We start from the raw sequence: 26,214 nt of genomic DNA on the forward strand, positions 1-26,214 counted from the left end.
TTCCACAAATATATTAAGCGTAACTGTTTTCAACATAAAAACACGAAATGTCTCTTGAGCACCAAATCAGCATATTCTAATGATTTTGAAAGATCATGTGACACTGAAGACTGGAGTAATGGCTGTTGAAAATGCAGCTTTGCCATCACAGGTAAAAATGAAAATGGAAAATATATTAAAATAGAACATTATTTCTATTAATATTACTGTTTAACTGTATTTTTATCAAATAAATGTGGCCTTGGTGAGCATAGATTTCTTTCAAAAATAATCTAAAAAAAATACCCTAAACTTTTGAATGGTCTTGTATGAACATTTTAACATACACTGCTAATTTTTATTTGCATGTTTTCATGTGTTAGACTTCAGACATGCTGTCCTTCCGGCTCATCCAGTAATTACTGATTACATTAATTCTGGTATGAGCATCCAGTCACCAGCTGATGGCAGCCCACGGAGCCAATGCCTTTTGGGACAGGGAGGCTGTTGGGGAAGTCAATGACCTCTCTAAGTGATGAAGGAGAGCAGAATGAGATGCAGTCCGGTCCATTCGGGTCTCAGAGGGGTTGTAAATAGATTTGCTTGTTAAAGAAGTACTTTTTCCTGGCTGATTTTACCACACTTACACTTTCCTCAAGCCCTTCCAACTCAGGTTCTTTCCTCAATTTGCACACAAACACAACTAGAAGATGAAAGAACAGAAGAAATTTCTTGTGACGTATGTGAGAGAATCCTCTCCAACGCAGCCATCACTCGGCTTGCCCGATTTACAGGGCCAAATCACTTAGACTCTTACAGTCAATCAATTGCATTTACATCTATTGTGACTCGGCCAACCAGACTCTCCCTAGGAGACAGCCATTATTTGGCTTATGCAGCAGTATGGACCACTGATCAATCCCAATCAACCCATGTGAAACTTTCATAATAGAGCACTAATGCGTATGCAAGCCAAGCCAAACTAACACTTACAATATCCCAGAAGTGAATTATGGCAAAAGATGATACGGGTCAATTATCAATTGGTTTGGATATACGAGTTATTGGAGACGAAAGTATATGCGTATAGATTTGAACACAGAGACTCTTAAATGGATCTCAGGCACTCCCTCTCTTTAATGTTCCCTTAATCTCACATCACCAAACCGTAGGCTTTAATCCAATCAGCAAAGAGCTTGTTCTCATTTACCCAGAAGGGTTGAGGGGCTCATCATACATCTGTGGTGGGGTTAGCCATGACGGGGAGGTCTCTTTCACCCTGTCATTTTTCACAGCTTAAGTTTTGCCTCTTCCTCTTTAGAGACCTCCATTTGAAAGAACCTAGAAGGAAAGATGATGAAATAAGTCAATACCAGCTATCAATGGATTTTTCTTTTTTAAGACACTAAAGCAATCTACATTTTATGATTCCTCAGAAATAATCCACTCATAGGATTATTAATTCAATTAAAATCAAGCTTATTTTTAGGAACAATAATGCTCAGTGGAAACAAATATGCTCTGAGACTTAACAACCCATTGACACATCATTTAAAATAGCTGGTATTCTTGACAATAAGAGTACATGCTAATGAGGAAATATGTTCATGGGGTCAAAGTTCATAGGTCAGGTCATCTAAGGTGGCACAAATGAACAGTATAAGTGTTCTGTTGAAACATTCAGCTGCTAGTCAGATTTCCATTAGAGTTCCAACTCACCAACTTCTTAAAAATGAATCAGTGTCTCAGGCTGGGGTCTCAGAATGGTAAAAGTGTCACAAAAAATGTGAATACATTTAAAGCCAATCTCTTAAAAAGGGTCGCAGCATCTGTTGACACAAAGCAATAACATTAGATCCCTTTGGATCCACCTCCTTTGGCTGGAAAGCACAGTTCATTCCTTTAATGTGAACCATGCAAGACCTAAACCTGATGCCGCTGAATACTTCAGGGCAATTAAGCGCGCTGATAGAATGAACTCAGTGTGACTTTGATGCCTGATCTGAAAAGAAGACAAACTAGAGAGTGGGAGAAACAGTGAGAAGCAGATGATGAGAGCAGAGAGTTACGTGATGTTCTGGCAGAGCTTGCAGACTGGGCCCATTGTCCTGGCTTGCAAAATCAGCACTACCCCATTCCTCTGGCCCAGTTAAGACGTTCTTTCTGCAAGCTGGCCGGTAGTGCACTCAGCTTCCTCTTTTTTTTGTGATTGCCTGACATTTCTTTTCTCTTCTCTGCTGCTGGTGCTTCCTGCCAGATCTCCTTAATACCTTCCGCTGAAAAGGGTCCTAGTAATAACACACTGCCTTTTTATTGATAATGTGCCACAGAATATCTTGGTGTGGTTATTGAACAATCAAAGAACAGAATGGCATTTTCAGTGGGAATAAGTAATCGATAGGGAACAGCAAATTAAGTAATAGCATTTTGCGTTGATGCATATTACAGCTCAGTTAACAGCCTTCGGATCGGCAAGGCTCCGCGCCGCAGGATGAACGGATCAATCCATGCACAGAGCTGACGTCTCATTTTGACAACATAATTAGTTATCATACAGAGAAACGTGTTTGAGGACAATATGAAAACCTCCCTTGGATATTCAGCTCATGGATCCTCTATGAGGAAAACAACTTTTTAAAAGTAGAGAGAGATGAATTACTGAAATGAAGGGGTGTCAGCTGAGAAGAGATGATTTTGTTAATGGGAGGTCTGAAAGGAAACAGGATGCATCTGTTTATGTATTCACATGATTTTGCTGTAAATCCTTATTAACTTTGTTTTGTTTCTAAATAGGTAATTATATTATTTTATAGTAAAAATAAACTGGAATCCTCGATTCTGACTGTTCAGCTGAAGAATTCTCTGGTCAAATATTTGTTGTATAATTATTTCTAAACTGTATTTTTACAATAGTTCTAAGTCAACTCTTGCGGCCTTATTATTTTCACATATTAAAATAATTTCAAATCAACATTTAAGTCAATATTGCAAAATAACCCCCAACAGGGTCATCAAGACTCAATGCAAAGACCATCTAGTGATCTGTTGAATTTGCATAATCCTTTACATAAAAATGTAATTACCTTCACTTGACATAAATGTGGTATTGTTATGAAAGTGGTTGAACTTCCAGTCCTCAAGAATTAGATCAAACAGGATCATCAGGATCACTTGAGACAACCGAGGTCCCAGGGTACCTGGAAGGTTTTTAGTTAAATACGGCTTGTTGAACCTACTGTATAAACAGAAAAAGAATAATAATAATAATTAAAATGATTTTAAAATAAAAATGACACTTGTCTAAAATGCCTAAATGGTTGCCTATACCATGGGTCATAAATGAAACTGACACAAAGTCATCTGCTTAAACTGCAGCATGATTGTATTATATTGATAAATAAATCTGACATACAATCTCCAAGTCTGCATATTATCAATTTCGTTTCCACCTTTATGAACCGAAACATATAATAATTCGGCTGCGTCTTTTTGTTTCTCTAAATTGGATGCATATAATTCAAGGGTGTTTTCGCCTCAGCCATTGACCCAATCACGCTTAAATAATTTTATACACTAAAACTGTGTTTGTGATCTGCTCCGTCATCCACCTTATAACTGGAGAACACGGGTCGAGCCTGAGACGTGTGTTGCACCTAATAAAGGAGGTGATGAACATCTGCGCCCTGCTCGATTACCTGCAGTACAGCCCAGCCAGCCACGCGCGGGAAGCATCACTTAAGTGGAGCAGCCGCGCACTCGCGAGTGGAGGCGGGTGTCACTCTCTCTCTCCAGAACAGCTGGTGGAAATCATGTCTTTGAACACTATGAAGAAGAGACTCTTTGAATAAACGTTAAAAAAGCCCCCTGACTGGAACAAGTCTGTTTGAAGTTCACTCCATTATCTACTCGAGTGAAACACGCGAGGATGCGCGCGGCAGTCGGAATCCTTTGTGCTTTGACTGTCCTGGTCTCGTGCAGCCATGGCGCGAGAGTTGTGAGTGGTAAGTTTCAATTTATTTTGTATGAAGGTATTTTCTTTCACCTTATTTCTTTAAGTCAGTGAGGATATACACTACCGGTCAAAAGTTTGGGATCAGAACGATTTTTAATGTTTTTTGTTTTTGTCTTACAGGAGTTTCTTGTGCTCATCAAGGCTGCATTTATTTGATCAAAAATACAGGGGAAAAAAGTAATATTGCGAAATATTATTGTGATGTAAAATAACTGTTTTCTATGTGAATACTTTATCTGTTAAAATCTAATTTATTCCTGTGATGCAAAGCTGAATTTTCAGCATCATTACTCCAGTCCTTAGTGTCACATGATTCTTCAGAAATCATTCTTATATGCTGATTTATTATCAGTGCTGGAAACTGATGTGCTGCTTAATATTTTTTTGGAACCTGTGATACCTTTTTTCAGGATTCTTTGATGAATAAAAAGTTAAAAAGAAGAGCATCTATTTAAAATCGAAATCTTTTTTTACAATATTCACTACAGTTCAAAAATTTGGGGTCAGTAAATTTATATTCTTTCTTCTTTTTTTTTAAAGAAATTAAAACTTTTATTCAGCAAGTATGTGTTAAATTGATAATAAAGTGATAGGAAAGATTCATATTGTTAGAAAAGATTTATATTTTGAATAAATGCTGTTCTTTTGAACTTTTTATTCAAGAATCCTGAAAAAAGTATCGCAGTTTCCAAAAAATATTTGACAGCACAACTGTTGCCAGCATTGATAATTCTAATAATAAATCAGCATATTAGAATGATTTCTTAAGGATCATGTGACATTTTATACTGGAGTAATGGCTGATGGAAATTAAGCTTTACATCACAGAAATAAATTATATTTTAAAGGATATTAAAATATAAACCATTATTTTATATTGTAATAACATTTTGTTTTTTTATTTGATCTGTATTTTGATCAAATAAATGCAGCCTTGATGAGCATAAGAGACTTCTTTAAAAACATTACAAGTCTTTCTGATCCCAAACTTTTGACCGGTAGTGTATGTATCAAAATATTATAAATATATTAAAATATATTTAAGTTTAAAGGGACAGTTCAGCCAAAAATATAATTTAATCGACCTCAGGTTGTTTCAAACCAGCTCAAACTGATTTTCTGTGTGGCAATCATAAATAATAACAGTTAGATGTGAAATAAACTTAGAGGCTGTAACAAAATTCAAAATTCCATAATTTTTCATAATGCTTTTAAGTACTCTTCTTATTCACCTCTACTACTTTATTTTATAATTAAATTATCTCTTAAAAAACAGTATAAGTGTAATATAAAATCTGGCAGATCACTTCATAGTTTTCACTTCCCCAAAGATGATTAATCCTGAAGATCATTTTCCAGCTTTATTGAAAATGTTTCTCTCTTAATAACTGATGGGATAAAAAAGAAAATGATTATGAAAGGATGAAAAAAGAGAGAGATGGTTGGAGATAAAAATAGGTTTGTCATACACTTGTAAACTAAGAGGATGCGCCAAAGGAAATTAAAATCAGTTGAGCAGTTCTTTGTGATGAGATTGGGTTTTTAACAAAGGTGACAAGAAAGTGGGAGTTTTAGAGAACGGAACTGCCAGAACATTCCATGCTGGAAGGAGTAAAACTGTGTCACACAGACAGGAATTGAGGAAGAAAGCTAAGGAAGCTGGTTGAGAAAATGCTGAGTCCACTTTTCCCTCAGTTAAACTCGGCCCATTACTGGACTCAAACTGATGATATAGCAGATCTGGACCAAGCAATTATTTAAAGTACCTCCCAGGCAGAGAGCTAATGTTATTATTAGACTTTTAACAGTCTGTGTATTAATCACAGTTCCCTTCATTGGGCCTATCAGTGTCTCTTAAGTGTTCTATATAATAGAAGTGCTTTGTTTATGATTTAATAAAAATCCATACATTTTCCCCTCTTAGCTTGCAAGACTTTTTAATCATTTTAACTGAGCATGCTTTAAACATCCAAATCTATACAAGAAATTGCTTAAAATACAGTATTAACTTTGTGACTTCAGGTCAGACAGTGTGTCAGGGCAATCCTGAGGAGCCGTGCTATAAGATCGCTTACTTCAGGGACGTTTCGAGTCGTGTTGCATTCTGGGAGGCTCAGGATTTGTGTGAAATGGACGGCGGTTCGTTGCTGAGCATTGAGAACACAGCAGAGCAGAAGCACATCGAACATCTTCTGCGGGAACTCAGCATCTCCACTTCCAACGGTGCTTCCAGCGGGTTGGGCATCACAGACGGAGACTTCTGGATCGGGTTGACACGTGTGGAGGACGAGACAGCACAGGAACCGGGCAGCTTTGCCTCGTGTCCCAACCTTTACAGGTGGACAGATGGAAGTGTCTCACAGTTTAGGTGAGGTGGGATTGATCTGGGGCCTGTTCAAAACAGAGATTTACATCAGGTTATGAATTAAAAACTAGCACTTCTGTTCTACAGAAACTGGTATGCTGATGAACCATCCTGTGGAGGAGAAGCTTGCGTGGTCATGTATCACCAGCCTACAGCTCTCGCTGGGCCTGGTGGGCTGTATCTTTACCAGTGGAACGATGACAGGTGCAATATGAAGCATAATTTCATCTGCAAGTATGAACCAGGTAGGTGATTTGCACTGAACTTTTTGAGTCAAAAGAGACTTGATTAACCTGAATTCACCCTACTAAAGTGGTTTAGCTTACAATGTTTCTTATGTTTGTTATGTTGCTCTGAGCAGAAAGCTACCTGGTAAAAGTGCAGAGCGACACGCCTGAAGGGCCTGATGTTGGTAAGCAGCCAGGTGTCAAATCTGTCATCATTTGACTTAAAGAGTTACAGATGTGTTGACACTAATCTGTTAATGTGCCCTTCAGATCTTTCCTCAGAAGAACAAGAGGAGAGGAGAACATCTCCTGTCGACCAGGATGAGAACCCCCGACTTATTATGCCAGGGCACTCAAGTAACAGTAGATTTTAAATTCTTAAAGGAATGTTTAGAGTTAAGCTCAATCAGCAGCATTGTGCCATAATGTTGATTACCACAAAAATTAATTTTGACTTGTTCTCCCTTTACTCTTAAAAAAAGCAACAATCTGGGTTACTGTAAAATGGAAGTGAACGAGCCCAATCTGTAAATGTTAAAATTCTCACTTTTATCAATAGAAAGCTTAAACTATATGTAAGTTAGATGTTAGATTTTAGTGTTACAAAAACGCTTATTAGCCTCTTCTAAAGTTGCATCTAGTTTTAAACATTCGTTGCCATGACAACAGAATGGCTTAAACACTAAACCCTAAAATAACTGTACAAATAATTAATTATATATAACAACAAATACTAAGTTTAAACTTAATATTTAATGTACAGAACTGTTCAAAAGTTTGGCATCAGTAAGATTTTTTTAAAGAATTAATATTTGTATTTTTTATTTACATTTTTAAACTATATCAAAATACGAAATAGTTAGATTGTAATAATATTTCATAATGTTACTGTTTTTACTGGATTTTTGATCAAGTAAACACTACCATGGTTAGCATGAGAGACTTTCAAAAACAAAACAAAAAATTACAATTTCAAAATGTTTAAATAACTTTTTGCAAGTACTTTTATAAAAGTATAAGAATCATATTTTCTGTTTTTAAATCTTCTAAAAAAATGCCCCATTCACTTCTATTGCCGATTTTTTGGGGGTATTTTTCAGAAAAAAAAGAGATGAGTGAAAATAGTATTTTTGCAGTTGTCAACATTAAACCACAAATGCTGTCAGTTGAGTTTCACTTGTTTTGAACCCAGAATTCAACTCAAAATAAATGCCTGTATGTGATTGGAAGTCAAAGTGTGTGTTTTTTTTTTCTTTTCCAGGTATGCTGCTAATCTACGTGATTATCCCTACCATCCCTCTCCTCTTGCTGATCCTGGTGGCTTCAGGAACGTGCTGTTTCCAGATGTTGAGCAAGAGGTGAGCCATTAGGATCAAATCACTGTAAACGCTGTCAGACTAATGCTAATGTGCTGTCCTATTATGCACAGTATCATCCAAATACTGCGTCACATCAGGAAGTCAGTGTCTCACTAACAGCCTTTGCGTCTTGATTAATCAGGATTTCAGCTCACTAGCCGAGATCTGACACCATCCTCTGTTTTTCTCGCTAACCCAGAGGTTTTACTGTGATTAATTAGATTCAGCTGTTTATAACTGTGCCCGGCAAAACAGCTTAGCCCATACTAATCACCATCAACACACTTAGTGTGCATTTAGCATTTTTGTGGAGGGGAGGAGTTTGCCTGCCACATTACATCACACTGCATTGGAGACAGAGTCCAACTTGACTTCTGTTACCATCAATATCCCGATTTGCAGGGAATTGCTGAAGCAAGCTGTTCCCATCCTCCATTCCCACCCCTCAACATAGATCACGAAACACAGTTAATCTCGGCCCGTGCTTGGCAAAACATTATATAGTGGCTTATTTGTGTAATTTATTATGTTTATACGGCTGATGCTCCCACAGAATGATGTCTTTTTAACATATTTCCAATCACTGTGGCAGATGAGGGGATCCTGAGACAATACTTTATTCACTGGCAATGACTGAGTGCGCTCTATTCGGTAAAAGGCTTCCTGGAGCGAGTTCAAAGCTTTTGGAAAAACGTCTTAAGTCCTTAACAGATGATGCTTCTCTGTTTTATGATGTTTGCTACTGGTTCTCATGATCAAATATTATCATAAGATCAGGAGGAGTCTCGTAACAGCTGCTTAGCTTCGGTCTGCTTATTGTGTATACCTTTAAATGTCCTGTCTTCCATGCATTGTGCTATAAAACCTTCCCAGTTAAACTCAACAACAAATTATGTAAATGACAAAGGTGACATGGAGATTCATGTGGGGAAATTGGCCTGTTTCACAATGCCCACACAAGCAATAAATGTCAAGAGACTATAATATAACGGTATAACACATCTACCCATAGAGGGTGCATATTAGGCTGTATATTTTCATAAAAAAAAAAAATTTGTCATCAACTCAGAATCATATCATTCCAAAACTGTATTAGTTTTTTTTATTATTATTAATTAATTAAAATTAATGAATAATTATATTTATTAAATTATTAATACATTTTAATTTTTTTAACAGTAAACCACGGACCAAAACGAATGTTAATCAATCAACTCTCTGGATCTCCAAGACGCCAAAGATAGAAAGTGGCATGGAGGTTTAAAGAATCATCTGTACGATTCAAACAGCTCCCTTTTTCTGGCTTTGTCATCTATGTTGCTTGATCAGCAACATGTTAGCCCGGTGTTTAGTTTAGTGTGTGATTTATTAATACTAGCTAAAATGTGCAGCACCGGCAGAGCAGTTACACACACGCATTTCTGTACATATGTTGTGCTCTCACAAATTGCTAAAGTCTGTGAGTTTTCCGTTCACTCGCATGACCCTCGTCTCCATTTCATGTTTCTTGTCAGAAAGTCTGACCTGAAGGTACTGAGGGCTGCTTAGGGAGGGTGAGTCCTAATTGGCACCAAACAAAGTGAGCAATTAAATTACTGTAATTAAAGCAAATACAAGTGGGAACCACATAAAAAGAGGAATTAAGAGTTCCTTCTGACAGCGAATAGGGTCACACAAACTAAATCTAGTGACACAGTAAAGAAATTAAACACTAAAAGAGCATAAAAAGATGGCCTCAAAAGGTTTTTGGAGAATTAGAGTAATTTATGTCTCATTCAATAAATGAGAGGCCTATTTAATCTCAAACATTTCTCATGCATTGCCAATGATGGTTCACAATTGATTATTTAACAGCATAGGATTTCTTTTTAAACATATGCGATTGTTCTTTAAATGAACACAATCATTGGCTAATATAGTGACTGTTATGAGGATGTTGTCATAAAGAAAAAAGATGAATTCGTAAAAAATGTACATATTTGTTTTTGTATGATGTGACTGCGAAGCTGCTGCCACTGTTACATATGCAGTTTTTTGCATGTGAATATTTTATCATCTCATTTTACAGTACTGCATATAGAAAATATCAATGCTAAAAAGTATTAAACTGGTTTGCATCATATTGTATCAGATACCGAAATTAGTCAGTTAGACGTCTGGTTGTACAGGAAGATGTGTTTCTGTGAGGGTGGGTAATATTGTGTGTTTGGATTTAAAATGTGCTGTTAATACTTTTTTATATTTTTGAGACAGGAATTAGACGTGTACAGATGGATTAAAAATATTTAATTGTGAAGATGTTTTGGTATGTTTTTATGGCTCTAATCATCCCATTTCTTTGTAGCACCACATAAATGCTTAATCACAAACAAAAACAAGAACTCAGAGTCTTTTGAATTACTGGATTTATTTTAAAATCTGTTTTGTGATTCATCACGGACCAAAAAGCTTTATGTAGGTTCTTATCGATAACCAACTCTTAATGTGATTTGCAGATATTGAATATGAATAGTATTATCTTGTATTCACATACAAAGAATTAACATACTTATCTCTGCTCCTCAAACAGTTTTGCAAGTTTCTTTTACAAGAAAAAATGCCTTACACACACTTACATCAAAGCTCATTTCTGCCAATTACACCATTTGTATTTGTTTAAGAGAAACACGGTTGTGGCCATGAATTTAAATAGACACGAGATCAGAAAGCTTTCAGGGGGTCCAGCTGGCAGGCAGAGTTAGAGCCAGACATAAGACAAATGAACTGGACTGCATTGAGACTGAAAAGATGTGGTACTTTGTATGCGATTTACCCTGGCCTACAATTAGTGACAGCATAGACTTTAAAGCACACTGCTGATTACGGAGTCAATTAAACTAATCAGTCCTCTGCTTAAGCAGGAGAACTCACGTCACACACTCAGGATCTGGTAATTATAGATATGACTGTAATCACTACTCTGGAGGCACAGGGTAGAATTAAAGAAACAAACCCTTTCCCATCTGGAGAGGGGGGTGATTTTAGCCTATTAGAGATACATAACACAAGCATCTCATTCTTTCAATTACAGATTATTCCATTTTTAATAAAAGCAATTTAAATAAAAGCCCAAGCCTGCTATCTAGTATCAAACAAACTACCTGTCACAATTTGCTGCTGCATAAGCTTTAGCCAAAAGTGAGACTGTAAAGCACTGCAAAGCACAAATTAACAATTTGGGAAGAAGTTTTATTTGACATCTCAAGATCATACAAATGTTAATAATGACAATGTCTTTTAGTTTTTTAAAAGTCACATCAACCAAGAGTTTAAATGCATTAGCACATAATCTAAGGACATTATAGCTAATTAAAGCTCCTGGAGGCAATCAAGGCCTTATTAGTGCTCCTCACAACCTTTCACCCAGCGTGACATCTTACGCCCCTTACAGTAATTTTCCCAGGTATCCCTGCAGACATAAAGATCAATGTTAGCATAGTCAAAAATGCACATGCATGTCAGATCGATACATTTAGATATAAGGCAATGATAGACAGAGCTTGAGGCCAAATCTTTAAAGGGACAAGCAACCTTTGCTAATGTGACAAATAAGCTTTGTCAGTTGTGCCCAAGGATATATGCAATGAATACTTGCCATGATTTCAGTCCTTCGGTTTTCACAATGAGCTTTGCACATTCAACTGAAGCTTTCAGGTCATCCTTAAGCAAATCTATCAGATGGAAAACATTTATTAAAAATTTTACATTTTAAAGCAAACATTTATACAGTAACATTTCTTTTTATTTCATTTTTTAATTCTAAGACAGTTATAAATACAGTTTTTATTAATAGATTTTTGGATCAGATTTTTTGTTTTAAAAATTTGTTTTACAAAATTAAAGACAGCAACATCTAAATAATTTTGTCCATTTTTAACTACTAGTATATTTGAACAGTGTTCAATATGTTTCTGGTCACATGAAATCCATATAAAGTACCTGAACAGGGTATTTTGCACTTGTTCTTTCCACCTGGAGTGCCGTCATCGCACCATTTAAAACTGTTTATCTGGAAGATTCCATAGTCTTTCCCGGTATCAGCTGAACGCACTCTGTGGGTCTTAAACCTGCTTTCCCAGTAGGCCGTGCACACATCTGTTGAAATTCAAAAGTTCAAATTCAAAAAGAAATGTAAAAGAATATTATGACCAGCTTTACAATACATTGCATGTTTACTGAAGACTTTTTAAATTGATCCAGCTAATTAATACATATATATCAGGCATGTCAAACATTACATGTTTGTAGTGAAAATACAAATAACAAAGTACCCACAGTTGCCAACTGAGAATCCCTCAAAGCCATCAAGTCCCTCTTGCTTGAAGATACGGACAACATCACAGCGTTTCAGTCTGCGGCTCTCACACAAGCACAGCCACATCAGACACAAGACAGCAATAGTCACCTTCATATCTGCAGTGCTACTCTCAAAATCACTGTCAGTGTCTGAAGAGGAGTTCAGATGGAGAGTGGAAGCTGTTGAGTGGGATTATTTATAAGTGAATGGTTTGTGTCGCAACCAATTTTTCACAAGAGCATATATTTTTCAGTTGCTTCAGATATGGCTGCTGAAGCAATAACTGACTTTGGACTGTTCTATTTTTACTTCTAGAATCAAAAATTATATTTTTTACGTGCAAAGGAACTGAAAAAGATTTAGATCAAGACAACAGTGGACATATGACGAAATTGGTAATACTGTGTAAACCAAGTCATAATGTAGCTAATAAGAGCAGCATATAAGAACATTAAAAAAAACAAAACAAAAAAAAAACATGAAATATATTTGTGACCCTGGACCACAAAACCAGCCTTAAGTCGCTGGGGTATATTTGTAGCAATTGCCATACAAACACTGTATGGGTCAAAATGATTGATTTTTCTTTTATGCCAAAAATCATTAGGATATTAAGTAAAGATCATGTTCCATGAAGATATTTTGTAAATTTCCTACTGTAAATATATCAAAACCCAATCTTTGATCAGTAATATGCATTGCTAAGAACTTCATTTGGACAACTTTAAAGGCAATTTTCTCAGTATTTAGATTTTTTTGCACCCTCAGATTCCAGATATTCAAATAGTTGTATCTCAGCCAAATATTGTCCTATCATAACAAACCATACATCAAATGAAAGCTTATTTATGTATAAAAAAATAACCTGTATAAATCTCAATTTCGAGAAATTGATCCTTATTGCTTTTCGATTTTTTTATTCAGCAATTTCCATATAGGTTGTAATAATATGCCTTAAAAAACAAATTTAAAACCTTTGACCAAACTATGCTTTTGGTGAAAGAAGTTACAAGTGTTTTTATCTGTCATCAAAACAGTCTCAAATGACATGAGGAAAGATGTGGACAGGTTACAATGTGGAAAACTGTTGTGAAAGAACGTCTCCTTAATGCAACCTTATGTGCAATTAACTGATAATAATTGCAAAGGAAATGGAGAAGATGAGAATGTGTCAACAAACAGCTCAAACGGTCACTGTGCATAACCACAAACAGCAAGACCTGCTGCTTGCTTCTTATTACTTATCATATTGCAACTACACTTTTCATATGCACACGCTAGCAAAAGTGTATCAAAAGTGTCAAAAATATCATTTTGTCTTAAATGAACAACTCTGATCTCAAAATGATTCAGTCAAAACAGCCCTATTTAAACAGCACAGATATCTAAGGTAAACGTGAAACTCAAGTTAACATTGTAAACTGGTATGTTTGTGTGCTTATGCATGACCTTAAACAAATATTTCAGTTTTAACCCTCTGGGCCTCTTCGGTCATTTTTGACCGAAAAATGTTATATTTTGAAATTTAAAAAATCGTAGCTTCATCGGAATGAGATGACACTTGGTGACTTTTGTCACATTAGCAATATGAACACACAAAAAAATCATGGACCAAAAAAAAATAGTCACACTTACCTTCTTTGCGGTCAAGAATGACCGACATTTATTAACATTTATTGAAGTACATTGAATAAAATATTAATTGATTACAAAATGTTTGTATAGTGTTTTGAATGATCACTTTTCATTCCTTATTTTGTTAGATTTTTTAATTATCAAATACTGAGTAACAAAAATGCTTTCTATGTGTTCCCTTTCTAAAAAGATTTTAATGTTTGACTGTAATCATAATGTAAAACCTGATACTTATCTAACCAAAAATATCTAAACCTTGACAAAAAGTAATCTTTTAGAATGTCTAGATATAGATCTAAATGCAAAACCTAAAAAAATTAAGAGATGAGGCTTAAAACACAATGGGAATCCAAAAGCCTCTGTATATATCTATATAGGGTGCTAATACGCAACATTACACAAGTTTTTATTTTTTAATGCCTCTAGATTGCCCAATTCTCACATCAAAAAATTGATTTTAAATGCTTTCACTCTATTTTAATGTGAAATATTGCATTTATTAAAAAATAGTAAGTAAATAAAGAGATAAAAAATATATTATTAATTCTAATGGAGAAAATAGCTCATTAAAATTGTATAAATATTGCATAGTATCATAAAATTCCCTAAAAATCATAAATAATAATCAAAAAATATTATTGAACAAAAATATATTACATTGGTTTTCCTGAAGAAAAAAAAAAAGTTACATTTCAAGGCTTCGTTCACTTTTGACCGCAAAGAAGGTAAGTGTGACTCCTAACCGAAGAGGGCCAGAGGGTTAAGTGGCAAAAAGCTAAAAATATTGTAATAAATGAATAAACATATTACTATATTATAATTATATTATCAAATTAAATAAATTATAAAAATATAAAAAGGAAAAGAAATATATAGACAAACAATAAAAGCAAATAATTTAAATACATTTAAAACAACCACAATTTGGTAGAATATTTCAAAATCTGTTTGTGTTCCACTTGTCACTTATTTATTTAACTCTTTATTCAATATAACCAAAACCTTCATTAATTAATGTGTGAATAAACTGTGCTTTAGGGAACCTTATGTATGTATGTTGTGAAATGAATATCTTAAATATCTGGTCAACGAAAAATGAGTAAATGATAAAATAACTGGATGAAAGAGCAGGTCCAGTCTCATTGACTGAACAGCGGCCCCTGCTGGAGGAGAGTGGAAGGATCGTCAAAGTTCACAGCTTGTCCCTTATTCAAAACCAGCACCCTGAAGGAGTAACAACAGGCCATAAATACCTTATTGGCATACTTGACATTTAATGACAGGATGAGTCACTTGTTATATAAAGGATTGTTGTTCCTGACCTGTCAGTGTGGATGACAGCGAGCGGGTTCTGAGTGAGCCACAGTACAATGCAGTCTTTAAACTCTGTGTTTGTCAACTGTTGGACCAGGTCCTCTGTTTCTAGGTCCACACAAGGAAGGGCCTCTTCCACAACCAGGATCCTGACCCTTGCAAGCAGGGCTCTGGCCAAACAGAGCAGCCTCCTCTGGCCAAACTTACACAACACAAAAACAGAAATATTTAACCCATAACAGCCACTTGTTTGTTGTGCCAGTACATTAAGGTTGTCATAGAGAAAAATATATTGGTTTCATGAGGCAATAAACCAGAGCCACGGTCCAGATCTGGAGTCATTATTGGTTCCAGCCAGAATGTGAATCATTTCACGCTGCAGTTTGTTCTACACGCAAATTAAGCAGGCTTTATAACAAATTGTGGGAAAGAATGACATAGTTTGTCCAATCTGCATAATTCACTTAATAGAACATTTTAATAAGATTTTTAATAATCAAGTGAGAAACTTGTAATCTGTGTGAATAGGTTTTTTGAATGTATTAAAAGTTTTGTTTTATTTATTTTTATTTGTTTAAAAATAATAAATAAAATAAATAATAAATAAAATTAAATCAATTTTTTGAATACACTATTATTTATTATTTAATTGATTTTTAATTGACCAGGACTTGAATCAGATGTTTTGAACAAAATAAGCAGCCTTAATATCAAATTGTGGGAAACAATGAATCAGGTCAATTACTTTTGTTTTGTCCAGTCTGAGAATTTCACTTAATTGCACTTGATTTTTATAATCAAATAAGAATGTCTAATCTAACAGTTTTTATTTTCAGTTATTTGTGATCCTGTTTTTTTAACATATTAATTAAATGTTATATTTAATTAATTTTGATTTATTATTTTTATTTATATAAGATATAAATAAAATGAAACATTCAATATATTTATTATTTATTTATTTGTTTGTATGTTTTTATTTATATTATATGCTAATCGACCAGGACATGACCCAGGCCAGACCCGACTTTATACAGGAAAAAGTTCCTTTCTTGGATACTGGGGCTTTATTATTTCTTTCTTTTACAACATTTTATGGTACTCAACTTGGAGATTTATAATGCATATTTTTGAAATTGTATAGAAAATTAATGTTATGATTAAGTAAATTTAAAAAAGAAAAAAAAAAAAGTTTAACGCCTGGACCTTGAGTTGAATATCTCTGCAATAAACTAATATATTTTCTACATCATCCATCTGTATAACTGAATGAAGATCAACTATATTCTGGTACTATGTAATACTTTGAATATTATATAAACATGTAAAATTGGCCCACAGCATCCAAAGATTTAATTCCCACACACTTGAAAGCGAGGGAGGTCCTCTGTACAGGGTGCAGCAGCTGAGCAGGCTATAGTCGAACACGCTCCTTCAGTGCCAACCACACCTGTGCGTAAGTATGCTGGGCGAACGGGTCCAGGTTAGTCCTCAGGGGACCAGAGAACAGTACGAGAACCTGTAACACATGGGACACCATAACTCATTAGTGAATACAATAATTGGATAATGCTTGTTACTGGCAGAGCGTGGGTAAAGCTACAGTATTGATTTTAATAATGTATTAGTAAATGTTGGAATCAACACTAACTCTCATTAATAAATGCTTTAGAAGTATTTTTCATTGTTTGTTAATGCTAACTAATGTAACCTTATTGTGAAGTATTGAGTCTCCAGAATCAGAGTGACCAGGAACAGCACAATCCCAGCGATGGCATCTTTTATTCTTTTGAAAATACAAGAAATCTCAGTCAAAAACAGTTGCAAAAGCTATATTATAATTAGTCATAGATGTGTATTACACTCGAATGGCGCCCCCTAGTGTACTGTACTGGAGCACTTACAAGGCTAAATCTCTTATCCTGTTTTCAGTAACCAACCTTTTTTGCTTCCATTTGTGTACAAACCAACACAAATCAACCTATAATAAAGGCAAATTTCAAAACAGTCACAAAAGCTATACACACAAACACACACCAGTAACAATAATGTTGTTCTTTTTTTTAATTCAGCTGATTTATTACCAAAAGGAAGTTGGCAGAAAAAAATATACACAAATGTGTAACTTGAAAGTTATGTTTTTGAAGTGAGACCATAGAAATTAGTTAATCAATCATTAAATTTATAATAATAATCATATAATTGTTGATTAACTAGTTGATTTAATTCAATGTTCATGCTTTTTGTCAATTATAATGTTTTATTATTATTTTTTTAATCAGCTAATTCGCTACTCGTGGACTCAGAATCTTTCATAGACTATGAGCACAAACAAAATGTAAATAAAAACCTTTTTAACCTTTCTGTGCTGATTTTGTTGTAATTGACCAGCAGGTTTTGATTGAAGGCTTGGAGGCAGTGTGTCAGACCCAGAAAGTGGAGCTTCAACACTCAACACACTGTGTCACACACTCCAAAGAAGTAACTCAAACAGCAGGGTTTGCCTCAATGTGTCGGATTTGACTGCAGGCTAAAGAAAAATGGGACTGAAAGAAGAAAAAGAAATGTTAATAACTGTATAATAACCATTTGTAAATAATTCTTGATGTTAGATGGTGATTTGCTTATGTACAAACCTTCAGGTCACATATTCTGGGGAAATTATACCTGAATATGGAGGAAGAGGATTATGAGTGGGCAGACAGCTAGGCTGAAAGCCGGCATGATGAAGCTGATCAAAGTGATGGTGCTCAATGTGTCCAAAAGACTCCTCAAGCAGTTGTGCAAATATTTGGGCAGCTCTTCATCCACCACCTGCATATCCTAAGCCATCATGAGATCACAGTGCGACATGTTTGGTATTGTTAAAATGGGATTAAGAAGATCTGTCTTGGATTTCCATCATATTTGCTTGTGTCTGTTATATAATATAGTATATACTTCCTCAAAGGCACAACAGTGATGACCTGCTACTTGCGGAAATCAAACAGTTCAGTTCAGTTGTTTCTAAACTCTGCTCCACACCACCTCTGGAGGACGACACTCACCTGAGTGAATGCTTGCAGTAGCCTTGTTGTGTTTGTCATTTGGAAATGCACAGGCATGTGAAGAACATCTGACAGAAGCTTTGAGTGTAGTTTACGAGAAGCCCTGAGACAGGTGCAGGTCAGAGAGTAGGCTGCAGTAAAAAAGCATATATATGCTAATAAAAACACAACTCTCAAATATGAAACTACAGGTTAACAATAACCGTGCATGAGTCAGAGCAGTGTCTACGCAGACAGTCTTGAGTTTCTGAGCTCTCTCCACTCGTCTCTTCCAGGCCTTGAACTGTTTTGACTTCACCTGTCAACATGCTCAGGATACAATCCTGTGCTAAACTAATGGCACAAACAGCTAGGTAGACAAGCAATGAACCTGGCACCCAGTGTCAGCCGAAAGCCTTCAAATACAGCCTGTGGGCCTCTCCACTGCCCTGAAATTACAAAACCACATCATTACACAATATTCACAGCAAAAAGAACCACTTTACGTAAAAGGGTAGTTCACAAAAAAATGTGATGTTTCATAAGTTTAATTAGATCTTCACTTTTATTTTGTAGAAATAACAGAAGAGCAGCTTGGACATTCTTCTATAAATATATTTTGTATTATTATTAGAGATTTTGAATGAAATAGTCCTTAAACCTATTATTTACATGTATTTATTTAGCAGATGTTTTTATCCTAAATGAATTATGAGGAATACAGCAATGAAGATTTTTTTTTTTTATTAATAAATAAAAATATAAATAATTAATACAATGAATACATTATTTAAAATATATATAAAAAATAATTTGATACATACTTTTTGGACTAGATAGTTACCCATTTTCTCAGAATTATTGTGCTTATCTTTACACCTGTAAAAATCAATACATCAAGAATATTTAGACTCTAAGTGTACAGTGTACTTAAGGTAAGTCTGCAGTGCATGCATCAGCACAACACAACCACAGATAGGGTGGAGAAACAAGGTGTAGCTTGTTGTTAATGATGATGATGATGATGCCAAAAAAAGCTCATTAATGTGGGGTAAAAAGAGAATGTCGGCAGCCCTGTTCAGTCAGGCTCGCGGGTTTCTTTTCCCATGAGAATTTATTAGTCTCCACCATCATGTGACCAGTGATCCCTGCCTGGGATTCTGTTCATATCATCCTTTCCTAACCTGCAATAAACCAAGAATATTTAGACAGTGTACAGTGTACTTAAGGTAAGTCTGCAGTGCATGCATCAGCACAAACACAACCACAGATGGGTGGAGAGAAACAAGGTGTAGCTTGTTGTTAATGATGATGATGATGATGCCAAAAAAAGCTCATTAATGTGGGGTAAAAAGAGAATGTCGGCAGCCCTGTTCAGTCAGGCTCGCGGTTTTCTTTCCCATGAGAATTTATTAGTCTCCACCATCATGTGACCAGTGATCCCTGCCTGGGATTCTGTTCATATCATCCTTTCCTAACCTGCAATAACCCTCATGACTAAACCACACAAGGCCACTCTGGTACAGAGAACACAGTAAAAGAAAAGCATGATACATTCTCTCAGGGGGATCAGAAAGATATTAAAATCAGAAGCACTGCTAATGCTCTTAAATGCACTGGTGTTTGTCTTGAATTAAAGAAATTGTAATGTATTAATGTTGGATCTGTACTGGACAACAAAAACCGACAGGTCAGGTCACGCATGTTCTGGACTCTGCCTAATCAAATGGATAACATGCACACAAACTTTTGTATTTCTACAATGATTTTTGTTTTTCTTTGAAATTTTTTTTTTTATTACTTTTTTGAGAGTATTTTCTATCCTCTAAACAGAATATTTGGGGCCAGTAAGTTTTTTTTTAACTGAATTAAATAATATTAAGAAATGAATTATTTTTTTGAGATGGATACTTTTTTTATTGATGGGAAGTGTTAAATTGATTTTTAGTGACAAAGACATTTTTAATGTTACAAAAAATATATTTTAAATAAATGCTCTTTCTTTTGAACTTTCTATACACAAAAATATTAAGCAGCACTGTTTTCAACACTGATTGTAATAAGGAATGTTTCTTGAACACCAAATTAAAATATTTTTTAATTAGATTTTTGAAGGAACATGTGACACTGAAGACAGCTTCGCCATCATAGGAATAAATTACATTTTAAAATATATTAAAATGGAAAAGTTGTTTTAAATTGTAATAATATTTCATAATATTACTGCTTTACTGCATATTTAAGCAAATAAATGCAACCTTGTTGAGCATACAATATTTCTTTTAAACATGAAAAAACTAACAGAACTCAAATGTTTAAATGAAGCAGTTCAACAAAATAATTACAATAGATAATAAACTAATGAATACATACATTATAAAATACAAACAACTTACCTGTAACATGGCTATTGGAAGCCATCAGGTGGAAGGTCTTCTATAACACATGACAGGGTAACACTTTATAGTTTTTTAAAATATATAACAAAAGACAAAACTATCCACTTACAGATAAAGTTGAGCATAGAGAACACTGTCAGATATCCCAGAATTCTTAGCATCTACAGCTCCCTGGCTATTCTTTGATGGAACCAAGACTCCAGAAAAAAAAGATCTGTTACTACTGAAATCGCCATGAAACCAAAGTTGCAATCTTTTTTCCCTACTCTGACGTCTTAGTGAAAGGTCTCAAATGAGAAAAAATGTGGAGCGGGACTTGATTTTGTCTATCAGGAACTGACTGGATCGTTACATGTGAGTGACAGGTAGCTGAAGGGCAGGAATTGATGTTCTCCCCTCACAACGATGTACATGTCATCAGAGAGATGTTGTTGCAAAGGTTAGGTAAGGTTAATTTTTTTGATTGATGATTATGAAGGCACATTAACTAAAAAAACACTTTATTAGCTAAAATAAATAATTTATAATAAACACTGCAATATTTCATGAAAAAAGAACTGTCAATTCTGATTTCATGGTGACTTTAAAAATTAGTCATTCAAGCAAAAACTAAACTTGACTTTTTGTCCTTAAGGCAGGAAATATTCCTTAAATCTAAATCAGCTCATGCTCAATATGTGACTGAGCCAGCCTAAGAACGAAATCCTAGAATCACGCCTGATTGGGACTGAAACAAATTTAAAAGAGTTAGGACTATAAATGACAGGATTATGTTATGTTGTTTCTCAAAGTGATATTGAGAAACCACGCAGCAGCAAACTACTCCCAGCACCACCAGAGAATGTCTGTATCCTGCCCAGTTAAACACAGCCTGCCTCTCATAGAACAGCATAACCCACCTGAGGTTAAAAAAAACAAATACAGATCAGAGAATTTTAGCAGCCATTACTCCAGTCTTTAGTGTCACATGATCATTCAGAAATCATTCTAATATGCTGACTGGCTGCTTATTTTGACTAATGCTGAAAAAAGTTTTTATTTTTTGTGAAGCATGATATTCTGTAAACAGTTCTTTTTATTTGTAATAATACTTCACACTGTTTTTACTGTATTTTTGATCAGTGTAGCTGAAGTAAATCTGAATTATTCCAAACTTGCATGGCTTGAAATAAGAATCATAGTTATACCTGAGAGTCAGAGGACCTAAAATGCTAAAAAGATCTATATGGCTCTGGTGCAGCGTACGCACATGTCCAATGAGAACAGCGCTTTTGGCTGTGGGCGTGGTTTGCAGCTGTCAATCACTTTGTTGTGTAAACCCTTTCAGTCCTTTAAAAGTCTGTGAGCAGCACTAGTGAAAATACTCCAACTGTGCAATTTTCTCATTGAATATACGTTGTTTTCATTACACATTATATTTTCAGCATAATAATTTGAGCGAAAGTTCTTAATTTATTTCAGGTTTAAAATAAATAGTTCTAGTTTAGTAAGAGTAAAATTTACCTGGGCTAATTATTTTATTCATTAATAAATGTTTAATTTATCATTACAATTCCAATGAGGAACTTATAAAACAATACTACCATTTATCATTAATTTAAAATCTGTATCTGATTATTTTGCAGTATGATATATTTGAGAATTTATCAAATCTGGTCTTTTCTAAGATTTAGAAAAGAAATATTAGAGAAGATTTTAATACAAAATGATATATATTTGTATTGTTTTAAAGATGTTTAAATATTACTATAAAGTGAGAGAAAGAGAGAGATTAAAGGGAAAATTATTTGATTTAGGTCTCACATTCTGTATATTCAGATTTATTCAGATACATTCTGCATCTGAACAATAAGAAAAACAAAACATTTGTTCATAATGATGATATATAAAGGGGCCTCATCAAAGAAGAATGAGCAAACAAGTAATTGACTTTCAGGTTTAACATGAGCTCAGTTTTGTTGCTTAGCGACATGCCATGCAAAGTTCCATGTTGTGTTGTGTGTGAAAATGGGCGGTGATGGAAAAAGAGAGCATACTTAAATCACCTTAAATATCTCACTAAAATTACATTTCATCAGTACAACAGAGAACAAATACGGCTAACCATGTCTGTAACGCTGTCTTCTCAGAGTGAGATGTCCCGTAACAGAGTTGGACCTGCAGCAAATGAAGAGAGTGATACAAAAGTCAAACTCCAGTCAGGTTTGCAGGGCTTTTTTAATATATATTCAGATCATTTTGATGCCATTGAGACTAACCTCTTAGTTTTGGGTTTAATCAGATGGTGATCAGTCCAGGAGCTCTGGGTTCTGTGGATATGTCCTTACCTTCTTCTCCTTCCTTGTTGTCTTTCTTACTTTTCCTGTCTCGGTCTGGTTTTGTATGAAGGTAAGATGATAATTATCTAATGTAAAACCTACTTAAAAAAAAAAAACTTTTTGTATTTATTATTATTAGAGCATAAAATCTGACACATACATTAAGATCATCCGATTAAGTGATCATTAAGTAATCATCACTTCTTATATCATTATTTTTTTTTTCTATATCAATCCCTAATCTATATTTCTTGTCAAAATTGTCCAGGAATATGAAAGAGCAGTTATTTTCCGTTTGGGACAACTCCTAGGCGGTGCAAAAGGACCTGGTTAGTAATTACTATTCTTAAAATCATGAATAATTTGTTTAAAATTGTTTGCTTAGTTCAGATGTAACTAGCAGTTCTTTTTATTGACTGTTTTTAAAGGTTTGCTCTGGATTATTCCATGTTTGGACACATTTCGGAAGGTTGATTTAAGGACAGTATCTTTTGACATCCCTCCACAAGAGGTGAGTGATTAATTTGAAAATGTTTAAATCTTTTTTTTTTTTTTTTTTTTTCTTGTTTCAGTTTTTTTTTCAAAGAGTAACAAGTTTAATATCATATTGTGTTGACTTATAATGTAACATGTATTGCATTTTCTTCTCAGGTGCTGACCAAAGACTCAGTGACTATCATGGTGGATGCGGTGGTCTACTATCGCGTCTTTAACCCCACTGTCTCCATTACCAAAGTGGAGAATGCTAATTATGCCACACAGATGCTTGCACAGACTACATTACGAAACATGCTCGGAACTAAGAGCCTGGCAGACATCTTAAAAGACAGTGAGGAGATGTCCGAACAGATGGAGGTAAGATAACCCTTCCTGAAATCAACTCTAAATCTTTAGTTGTTTAATACTCCTAAAAATAAAGATTCGTTATTGGCATGTGGTTCCATTAAGAACCTTTAACATCCATGGAATATTTCCATTCCACAAAAGGTTCTTAGGGGAACCCAAAATTGTTCTTCTATGGCATCACTTCGGACCTTATTTTAAATCTTAAACCTTATTTTTGGAATCTTTATTTTTAAGAGTATTTCTGCAGAGTTATCATTTTGTTCTGGATAGGAGCATATCAATTCCTTAAATATAAGTTGTGCATCGTTTTATCTTTTGTCTGACAGGCTGTGCTGTATCCTGCATCCAAGAACTGGGGTATCAAAGTGGAACGGGTCAATCTTAAAGATGTCAAACTGCCTACCACTTTGCAGAGAGCCATGGCAGCTGAAGCAGAGGCCACCAGAGATGCCAGAGCCAAGGTGGGTGTCTGAGCACTGAAAGATTGTTACATGCCTCACACACTGTCTACCGAGCCTGCCAAGTTTAGTTTTATCAGCTTTGCAGCTTTGTGTTCATTCTTTTTGTGGACACGTGTGTTCTGATTGGTGGTTTAATACCTGCAGCCCCTCACATACTGTCAGGGGTGTAAATTAACTTTAACCCCCCTTAAGCCAATCAATTTCAAAAACAAGACTACATGAAAGAAAACTGTCGTAGATTATTTATTAATCTGCCATTCATCTATTGTTTAAATGAATTTAACCATCCATCCATTAATAGTTCAGAGATGCTTACCTGACCTCCCCTTAAAATACAGTAGGAGCTCTCTCAATGAACACTATAATAATGTGAGTCATTGTTGACTGGAAACCTGAGTCTTTATGTCCTCACACTATGGCACAATGCAGAGGAAAAACAAACTGGCTTTACTCAATAGAAATTTCCAGGTAATTTAAGATGTATGCCAGAGGCCACATTGTGAATTGGGAGTGTTTTGGGATTGTTTTTTTATTGGTAATGTGTTTGTGGTATGGTGTGTTGCCTTTGTAAAATGAACATATTTAAGTGTTCTAATCTATCGTGAACAGGTGATCACAGCGGAGGGAGAAATGAAAGCCTCGCATGCTCTGAAGGAGGCAGCAAATGTGATGTCAGAGTCTCCGTCTGCGCTTCAGCTGCGATATATGCAGACGCTGACTGAGATTGCCTCGGAAAGGAACTCAACTATTGTCTTTCCTCTTCCTATTGACTTCATCTCTAATTTCATGAAAAGGTGACCTTATATAGGAATTATCTATTAATGTTCAAAAATCACTGTAAAGACTTTGCAGCCTTTTCTTTTAAAATCCTCTTTGCTTTAACTATAGGCAAAACATATTCTGTTTATTTTTGCACTTTGCATCATGTCTTACATATTTAAAAATGAAATTGTTTTGTATTACATGATTAAATCTATCAAATAACGTGGTTAAGGTATATTCTACTCTTATCTGATCTGCTTGGATTATTTTATATGCATTTAACTGATCTTTTAAGTATAAAACAAATTGATTTAAATCTCATTGTGTATGCCTATAGCCTTTTAACAACAAGTACACACATACAGTACACAGAGAATATGATTATATAGATACATGACAGAATGACTGTCATGAGAAAAGACTAACGGTTAATCTGTCGGCCTGATGCAGAAAAAAAAATGGGTACAATGAGCCCTGATCAGTGAGTCCCATAATAGGATTGACTACATCAGATGCAGGAATGGGTGGACAGTTTAGAAGAGTTACTGTAATCTGCCATCTAATCTGTTTCAACCTCACATGCACGAAAACAGCTTCTGTTCTGACCCTGAACCCCAAAGACACACTGTCATAATGCTCTCATTTCTACTGTCTCCAATATACACATGCAGATGTATTTACATACTAATAAAGAATTTAAAAGAAACGTACCTCTGTATTGCAGTAATTTCTGTTGCTACACTCACAAACAAACCTGCAGGGAATGCAAAAATGCTGTAAAGTTTTTTGGTAAGAATACAAGATAAAGGGTAGTGCTACTTTCACACAAAACATAATTTCAGAGGAAACAAGATTTTAAGGCACTCAGCAGGGAAGCAAAGTAATTGAGACTGGAGACTAAATATGCTCTTAGTATACAGGGATGCTCTATTATTTGGGTGAAATATGAAAATTACGTGTGTATTTGCTGACACGGTATGTACTGAATATCTGTGCTGATGTGGGTTTTTTTCTGTTGTTTTGGAGGTGAACTATTTGGATTTTATGTTGTTTACTTTTGTGTGTTTGCTAAAACAACTGAATACGCCTGACATTGGAAGAAGCAGAAACTGGAAGTGTCCAAAACACTTTCAAGGAATCGATCACCCAAAAATGAAAGTTTTGTCATTTGTCCAC

The 26,214-nt window shown here is 35.0% G+C and overlaps 3 protein-coding genes and 1 pseudogene across 3 annotated transcripts; 2 read left to right on the plus strand and 2 right to left on the minus strand.

Moving 5' to 3' along the window:
• The first annotated feature begins 3,499 nt into the window (after positions 1-3,499).
• chodl (chondrolectin) lies at positions 3,500-10,237 on the plus strand. Its single transcript, XM_019104771.2, has 7 exons — positions 3,500-3,980; positions 6,014-6,359; positions 6,444-6,601; positions 6,718-6,768; positions 6,854-6,940; positions 7,845-7,941; positions 9,121-10,237. The coding sequence occupies exons 1-7, from the start codon at positions 3,905-3,907 to the stop codon at positions 9,203-9,205; spliced, it is 900 nt and encodes a 299-aa protein (XP_018960316.1). The 5' UTR covers positions 3,500-3,904; the 3' UTR covers positions 9,206-10,237.
• Positions 10,238-11,148: 911 nt separating this feature from the next.
• On the minus strand, positions 11,149-12,456 carry LOC109090952 (lysozyme C). Its single transcript, XM_019104788.2, has 4 exons — positions 12,256-12,456; positions 11,920-12,075; positions 11,576-11,651; positions 11,149-11,389 (listed from the first exon to the last, which is right to left on the minus strand). The coding sequence occupies exons 1-4, from the start codon at positions 12,389-12,391 to the stop codon at positions 11,320-11,322; spliced, it is 438 nt and encodes a 145-aa protein (XP_018960333.1). The 5' UTR covers positions 12,392-12,456; the 3' UTR covers positions 11,149-11,319.
• Positions 12,457-14,515: 2,059 nt separating this feature from the next.
• LOC109090951 lies at positions 14,516-18,581 on the minus strand (annotated as a pseudogene).
• A 4,635-nt stretch (positions 18,582-23,216) lies between these two features.
• On the plus strand, positions 23,217-25,259 carry LOC122135359 (stomatin-like; the record flags this gene model as incomplete). Its single annotated transcript, XM_042714404.1, has 5 exons — positions 23,217-23,298; positions 23,398-23,480; positions 23,621-23,824; positions 24,142-24,276; positions 24,886-25,259. Coding segments are annotated over 5 exons (693 nt in total), but the record flags the coding sequence as incomplete, so codon positions are not given.
• Positions 25,260-26,214: the final 955 nt, after the last annotated feature.

The sequence above is a fragment of the Cyprinus carpio genome, chromosome A24, assembly GCF_018340385.1.
Source record: "Cyprinus carpio isolate SPL01 chromosome A24, ASM1834038v1, whole genome shotgun sequence".
Taxonomy (NCBI): Eukaryota; Metazoa; Chordata; class Actinopteri; order Cypriniformes; family Cyprinidae; genus Cyprinus; species Cyprinus carpio.